Below are 8,792 nucleotides of genomic sequence, written 5' to 3' on the forward strand. Positions count from 1 at the left end.
GTCCCCCGCCGTAACTCAGGCCGCCGCCGCTGCATAACTCACCACCGTAAACACCCACAAACTTCCTCCCTTCTTACACAAAAATAAAAACATCATCTTCTTGAGGTTATCTTGAGATGATTTCGGGGCTTTAGTGTCCCCGCGGCCCGGTCCTCGACCAGGCCTCCACCCCCAAGAAGCAGCCCGTGACAGCTGACTAACACCCAGGTACCTATTTTACTGCTAGGTGAAAGAAACTCTGCCCATTGTTTCTCGCCGGCGCCTGGGATCGAACCCAGGACCACAGGATCACAAGTCAAGCGTGCTGTCCGCTCGGCCGACCGGCTTCCTCATGAACTAAACTAAACTAAATCATGAACTAAACAGTAAAATGAATCGCTGAGGAAGATACATGAAAAAAGAATCTTGCTTTGGGGGAATTCAATACGCACTCTCCTCTTGTGCGGCGTGAGGGCCTCGAGGAGGAAGTGTGAGGAGTGTGTCGTGAGCGACGCCCTCCACGCCGCCCCTAACAAGCGCCCCGAGCTGCCTCCACGGCCGCCCGCACACACTACTTGTCGCTATAAGAACGGTAAGTGTCTTGGAAGGGGCGAGGAGAGAGCTGAGGGAGAGAGGTGAGGGAGAGAGGTGAGGGAGAGGGGAGAGGGAGAGGGGAGAGGAGAGAGAGAGGGGAGAGGGAATGGTAGAAGTTGTCGCAGGAAACTATTGGTAACCTCGTCGGAGGCAGGAACAGCTAAACACGAGAAGATAAGATGGACAAGACGGAGGCGGGGAGGAAGAGAGTGGTGGGGAGGAAGAGGGTGGTGGGGAGGAAGAGGGTGGTGGGGAGATGGTGGGGAGATGGTGGGGAAGTAAGAGAGTGGTGGGGGAGGGTATGGTGGTGTCTAGGATGTAAAACTGATCTGAGCTTCAGAAGAAAAGATTGAGAAGTTAAAAAATAGAGGTGTAAGAGGGTGTTCATGGGTGTAGGGGATTGTTGATGTGTTGACCAGACCACACACTAGAAGGTGAAGGGACGACGACGTTTCGGTCCGTCCTGGACCATTCTCAAGTAGATTGACTTGAGAATAGTGCAGGACGGACTGAAACGTCGTCGTCCCTTCACCTTCTACTGTGTGGTCTGGTCAACTTACTTTACCCACATTATTGTGACTCCTCGTCTGCATTGTTGATGTGTGTTTGAAGGAGTTAAGAAACTCTGAAGGAGTTAAGAAACTGCCTTCAGAAACTTGTGTAAGGAATCATTCAGAACCTTGTATACCACATATGTCAGACCAATACTGGCATATGCAGCTCCACCCTGGAGTCCACATCTAGTCAAACACAAAACGAAGTTATAAGAGGTTCAGAGGTATGCCACCAGGCTAGTCCCCGAGCTGAGGGGTATGAGCTACGAGGGAATATTACTGGAACTAAACCTCACGACACTGGAAGCGAAGAGTTAGAGGAGACATGATCACTACCTATAAAATTCTCAGAGGAATTGACAGGGGTAGATAAAGATAAACTGTTTAGCACAGGTGGGACGCGAACAAGGGGACACAGGTGGAGACTGATTACCCACATGAGCCACAGGGACGTTAGAATGAGCTTTTTCAGTGTCAGAGTAGTTAACAGATGGAATGCATTAGGCAGTGATGTGGTGGAGGCTGACTCCATACACAGTTTCAAATGTAGATATGATAGAGCCCAGTAGGCTCAGGAACCTGTATACTAGTTGACTGACAGTTGAGAGGCGGGACCAAAGAGCCAAAGCTTAACCCCCGCAAACACAACTAGGGGAGTACAACTAGGTGAGTACTCTAGATAACATAGACACAATATATATTACAGAGCAACCCATCCTACTGTTTCTATAGTCCGTTTTGTAACTATGTACACCATTGTACAACCATTGACATACTAAGAAATTAGATATTAGAACTTTCTACTTCTCACTTTATAGAGTCCAAAAAAATGAAGCTAAAATACAAACTTATATATTCCAAGTTTTAATGTTTACAAAATCACGTCGCAGGCGGTCGTCTGTAGACCTACTGTAGTCCTACTGTAGGCCTACTGTAGACCTACTGTAGGCCTACTGTAGACCTACTGTAGGCCAACTGTAGATCTACTGTAGGCCTCATATTCTCCATAAACCCATCAAGTGGTTCCTTTAATCTTGAATAACAATTATTCTCTCGTTTTTAATATATCAAAGTTTACTCTCTACATTATATTGAAGTCTCTCAGCGTGGGAGCTGTGCATCTTGCCACTATCAACAAGCAGCTTAATCCAATACCGAAGACTTGTATTTCTCACTTGTACAAATACACCGTGATGATAATTGTGTGTATATAACAACTGTGAACACACTCGTGAATAATCAGTGAACATACTCTTGTATAACAGTGAACATACTTTTGTGTATAACACAGTGAACACTGAACATACTCGTGTGTATTACCACAGAGAACACTGAACATATTCCCGTATATATATTCAGTGAACAATGAACACATTATTGTGAACAATCATATGACATCACACGGAACAACCACATGAAGTCACAGAACAATCACATGAAGTCACAGAACAATCACATGAAGTCACAGAACAATCACATGAAGTCACAGAACAATCTCATGAAGTCACAGAACAATCTCATGAAGTCACAGAACAATCACATGAAGTCACAGAACAATCACATGAAGTCACAGAACAATCACATGAAGTCACAGAACAATCACATGAAGTCACAGAACAATCTCATGAAGTCACAGAACAATCACATGAAGTCACAGAACAATCACATGAAGTCACAGAACAATCACATGAAGTCACAGAACAATCACATGAAGTCACAGAACAATCTCATGAAGTCACAGAACAATCACATGAAGTCACAGAACAATCACATGAAGTCACAGAACAATCACATGAAGTCACAGAACAATCTCATGAAGTCACAGAACAATCACATGAAGTCACAGAACAATCTCATGAAGTCACAGAACAATCACATGAAGTCACAGAACAATCTCATGAAGTCACAGAACAATCACATGAAGTCACAGAACAATCTCATGAAGTCACAGAACAATCTCATGAAGTCACAGAACAATCACATGAAGTCACAGAACAATCTCATGAAGTCACAGAACAATCACATGAAGTCACAGAACAATCTCATGAAGTCACAGAACAATCACATGAAGTCACAGAACAATCTCATGAAGTCACAGAACAATCACATGAAGTCACAGAACAATCTCATGAAGTCACAGAACAATCACATGAAGTCACAGAACAATCTCATGAAGTCACAGAACAATCACATGAAGTCACAGAACAATCACATTCACAATCAGGCTCCGCGAGGGTAACCAAAGTCGTGGCAAACAAATAAAACAAAATGTTGCAAACTAAACTGTGCACCAGTAGAGAGCAAGTGCACAGCAGAGCGCTATAACCCAGCAGACAGCGCGGGGAATAATAGTATTAAATGCACAGCAGGAGGAGACGACGGCGGTCAGCGGTCCGCTATACCCAGCCATGGAGACCAGGAGAGAGGAGGGACGACGTGGCACCCACCACCGCGCGTCACACACTGACTGTTTCCCGCCTCTACTGCTGACTTTATACCAGCAGCAGCTGGTGGCGGACACGCGCGCGCGTGTGTGTATGTGTATGTGTGTGTTAAAATATACACAATTGTCATATTAAGCGATATATTATAAAATATATTAAACACTATAAGGGCTGACACGACAATCACATCTACACTATAGGCTCACGGATGATGTTTAGATAATTATGTGTTTCAACAATATATAATGTGTTTATGTGGATGTTGATAGTTATATATCAACATTTATATATCAAAATGGTTTGTTGTATGATTCAATAAACATACAGTACAATGGTTGTATGAATAAATACACAGTCCCTTTTAAAATACACTCAATCCAATAATTCTTTAATCAATTCCCATAACTGTGTTACCACGCGCCACACACCTGAATGCTAAACCACTTTACAAATACCAAACAACAGATCTAAACAAAAGAATCATCTATGCGATTTAAAAAAACATGAAAGTATTTAAGAGCAATGACCAATTGCTCTTAAGAGTTCAAGAGTTCCACGCATGTGGCCCTTAAGAGTTCGACTTGTGCTCACACGAGGTCCGAGTGCACCACAACACGGAGAGTCACGCACCTTTACGCACCTGACCACAGGCGCATACTGAAGGTCTGGCGGCTCCACACCCCCTTATATACCCTCGCCTCAGTTGCCAGTTAACCCCTTTCTGGCGCGTGGATTTATTGATTTATATATATATATATGTTGGACTGTACTTTTTTAATATGCTAATTTTTATATGTATTGTATAGCAATGAGCGAAATGTAATTATATATGTAATTGTAAGTTGATGTAGCATTAGTTTCTTGCTAGTTTATTGATATGGCAATAATTATCTGTTTGTATAGTGATGGAGAAAGAGTTATCTGTATGTTGATGTTATAAGAGTTAGCTCTCAGGAGCCGGTCGGACAGCACGCTGAACTTGTGATCCTGTGATCTCGGGTTCGATCCCAGGCGCCGGCGAGAAACAATGGGCAGAGTTTCTTTTACCCTATGCCCTTGTTACCTAGCAGTAAAATAGGTACCTGGGAGTTAGTCAGCTGTCACGGGCTGCTTCCTGGGGGTGGAGGCCTGGTCGAGGATCGGGCCGCGGGGACACTAAAGCCCCGAAATCATCTCAAGATAACCTCAAGATAGGCCTATATCCACCCTGTAGCCCAGATCATTTCTACAAATTTTGAAAAGGCTGAAAAGTGTTTCCTCCAAGTTTGAACATGTATATCATCTCTCTTATAGTATATATAAAACCTTCCTTTGTCTCTCATAACACAAAATGCTCTACTACCTTATTCAACCATTTCCTCCCATTTGGCAGTCGTCACATCTTTACATAATCGGCGCTTCGCTAATCTCCTGGCGATTGAGGAGAGGATTACCCGCCAGCAGGAGGAGCGGGAGGATTATGGAGACAGCGAGAGCTGAGGTTATTGTGTTACTCCAGACGTCACGTGCTGGAGAGTCACTCTGGTGGCCGTCACGTCTCTCAAGGTTATGACAGGTGTAGGTTATGTTGGTCACGGGTTGTTGGTGTATGTGGGGCTGGACACAACTGTCTCTTCATCTATCCATTCTCTCTACCTCAGCATCTTCCTTAAGATTGCTGACCTTCAGCAATCTTCAGAAGATGCTGTCAATCTTCTTTATCTTCTGATCACCTCTTCTCATTCTCTACCTCGTCACCTTCACTTCTCACACACATAAACACATATGTGTCCTCTCCTCATACCTCTCTAACTCACCTTAAACTCCTCCCATATATTTTTCACTCTCTATACCTCTCCAAATCTGCTACAACTCACACCAATAACATTCCCCCTCTCCATACCTTCTCAAATCCCCATAAACCTGCTCCTACCCTGCCCTTTCCTTACCCCTCCCTCTCTACCCATTTCCCCATTCTTCTTCCTACCTACAAATCACCCTTAGCTCCCCTCTCTGCCCAATACACTCTCCCTGCCGTAACCTAAGCGTTCAAATATTGTCTGATTTCTCCTGGGATGATGCCAATCCCTTATCCATATCTCCGTATTATACAAGATGGTTCTGTGTTCCTCCTGGTAGTCCTGTACCGGGGTGAGGTACAGGTGGCTGGTACACTCTCCTGGTAGTCCTGTACCGGGTCGAGGTACAGGCGCCTGGTACACTCTCCTGGTAGTCCTGTACCGGGGTGAGGTACAGGTGCCTGGTACACTCTCCTGGTAGACCTTATAGCTCTTAAACGCTATAATAAAGTGCTCTTGAATGCTATAATAAAGTGCTCTTAAACGGTATAATAAAATGCTCTTAAACGCTATAATAAAAGTGCTCTTATACGGTATAATAAAGTGCTCTTAAACGGTATAATAAAGTGCTCTTAAACGGTATAATAAAGTGCTCTTAAACGCTATAATAAAGTGATCTTAAAGGGTGCAGTAAAGTGCTCTTAAAGGGTGCAGTAAAGTGCTCTTGGACACTTGTGCTCACCGACGCTGGAAAAAAACCTTTGATAGTAAAGAGAACAATAAAGTGGAACTGGAGGAGGTGTAATATATATACACTCACTTGGGCTTCAGGTGGAGACCGGGCCCACCCGTGATGGGGCCGGGCTCTTGCCGGGGGGGGGGAGGGAGGGAGGGAGAGGGAGAGGGAGAGGGAGAGGGAGAGAGAGAGAGAGAGAGAGAGAGAGAGAGAGAGAGAGAGAGAGAGAGAGAGAGAGAGAGAGAGAGAGAGAAGAGACAGAGACAGAGAGAGACAGAGAGAGAGAGAGATGGGAATGTAACTATCAGGATAAAGGGCCAAGCCATTACGACTATATAGCACTGGAAAGGGATCAGGATAAGGATCTGGGATAGGACAGGGGAAAGGAATGATGTCCAACCTCTTGTGGACGGTCAGGGGATTGAACGCCGACCTGCATGAAGCTCTACCGTAGCTCTACCGTCCAGCCCAAGAGGTGGTGGTGGTTTTAGTGGTGTTGGTAGACGGAGGTAGAGAAGGATGGTGGTAGAAGAAGAAGGGGGAAGAGAAGTGGTGAAAAAAACGGGTCGAATATTTTCTCACAGAAAATGCACCATATAAGAATTTTTACAAACACGCGTCAAGCCCATCCGGCCGTGAATTTCATTAAAAATAAATTGTCGCAAATCCTCGTGTGCAAAAACCTATAAAAACGAATATTTTCGTTCCGATTTGCTATAAAAGAAATAACTTGTAATTGAATGTTGGTTGTAGGAATCAGGCGATCAGTTGATATTATGGTTGTCATAGTGTATGGTTGTCATCAGTGTATGGTTGTCTCAGTGTATGGTTGTCACAGTGTATGGTTGTCACAGTGTATGGTTGTCACAGTGTATGGTTGTCACAGTGTATGGTTGTCACAGTGTATGGTTGTCTCAGTGTATGGTTGTCTCAGTGTATGGTTGTCTCAGTGTATGGTTGTCACAGTGTATGGTTGTCTCAGTGTATGGTTGTCACAGTGTATGGTTGTCACAGTGTATGGTTGTCATCAGTGTATGGTTGTCACAGTGTATGGTTGTCACAGTGTATGGTTGTCACAGTGTATGGTTGTCTCAGTGTATGGTTGTCATCAGTGTATGGTTGTCATCAGTGTATGGTTGTCACAGTGTATGGTTGTCTCAGTGTATGGTTGTCTCAGTGTATGGTTGTCTCAGTGTATGGTTGTCCCAGTGTATGGTTGTCACAGTGTATGGTTGTCACAGTGTATGGTTGTCTCAGTGTATGGTTGTCACAGTGTATGGTTGTCTCAGTGTATGTTGTCACAGTGTATGGTTGTCTCAGTGTATGGTTGTCTCAGTGTATGGTTGTCTCAGTGTATGGTTGTCTCAGTGTATGGTTGTCACAGTGTATGGTTGTCACAGTGTATGGTTGTCACAGTGTATGGTTGTCCAGTGTATGGTTGTCTCAGTGTATGGTTGTCTCAGTGTATGGTTGTCACAGTGTATGGTTGTCTCAGTGTATGGTTGTCTCAGTGTATGGTTGTCACAGTGTATGGTTGTCTCAGTGTATGGTTGTCTCAGTGTATGGTTGTCACAGTGTATGGTTGTCATCAGTGTATGGTTGTCTCAGTGTATGGTTGTCACAGTGTATGGTTGTCTCAGTGTATGGTTGTCTCAGTGTATGGTTGTCTCAGTGTATGGTTGTCTCAGTGTATGGTTGTCTCAGTGTATGGTTGTCTCAGTGTATGGTTGTCTCAGTGTATGGTTGTCTCAGTGTATGGTTGTCTCAGTGTATGGTTGTCTCAGTGTATGGTTGTCTCAGTGTATGGTTGTCATAGTGTATGGTTGTCCCAGTGTATGGTTGTCACAGTGTATGGTTGTCCCAGTGTATGGTTGTCACAGTGTATGGTTGTCACAGTGTATGGTTGTCTCAGTGTATGGTTGTCTCAGTGTATGGTTGTCTCAGTGTATGGTTGTCATAGTGTATGGTTGTCCCAGTGTATGGTTGTCACAGTGTATGGTTGTCCCAGTGTATGGTTGTCACAGTGTATGGTTGTCACAGTGTATGGTTGTCACAGTGTATGGTTGTCATAGTGTATGGTTGTCACAGTGTATGGTTGTCACAGTGTATGGTTGTCACAGTGTATGGTTGTCACAGTGTATGGTTGTCTCAGTGTATGGTTGTCTCAGTGTATGGTTGTCTCAGTGTATGGTTGTCTCAGTGTATGGTTGTCATAGTGTATGGTTGTCACAGTGTATGGTTGTCACAGTGTATGGTTGTCACAGTGTATGGTTGTCTCAGTGTATGGTTGTCATCAGTGTATGGTTGTCATAGTGTATGGTTGTCACAGTGTATGGTTGTCATAGTGTATGGTTGTCACAGTGTATGGTTGTCATCAGTGTATGGTTGTCATAGTGTATGGTTGTCACAGTGTATGGTTGTCACAGTGTATGGTTGTCACAGTGTATGGTTGTCATCAGTGTATGGTTGTCTCAGTGTATGGTTGTCATAGTGTATGGTTGTCACAGTGTATGGTTGTCACAGTGTATGGTTGTCATAGTGTATGGTTGTCACAGTGTATGGTTGTCATAGTGTATGGTTGTCATAGTGTATGGTTGTCATAGTGTATGGTTGTCACAGTGTATGGTTGTCACAGTGTATGGTTGTCACAGTGTATGGTTGTCATAGTGTATGGTTGTCATAGTGTATGGTTGTCATAGTGTATGGT

At 44.1% G+C, this 8,792-nt stretch overlaps 1 protein-coding gene across 1 annotated transcript; it reads left to right on the forward strand.

Annotated features, from left to right (window-relative positions):
• Positions 1 to 2,541: 2,541 nt before the first annotated feature.
• Positions 2,542 to 3,366, forward strand: LOC138354350 (golgin subfamily A member 6-like protein 7). Its single transcript, XM_069308512.1, has one exon. The coding sequence runs from the start codon at positions 2,542 to 2,544 to the stop codon at positions 3,364 to 3,366; it is 825 nt and encodes a 274-aa protein (XP_069164613.1).
• Positions 3,367 to 8,792: the final 5,426 nt, after the last annotated feature.

The sequence above is a fragment of the Procambarus clarkii genome, chromosome 62 (assembly GCF_040958095.1).
Source record: "Procambarus clarkii isolate CNS0578487 chromosome 62, FALCON_Pclarkii_2.0, whole genome shotgun sequence".
NCBI lineage: Eukaryota > Metazoa > Arthropoda > Malacostraca > Decapoda > Cambaridae > Procambarus > Procambarus clarkii.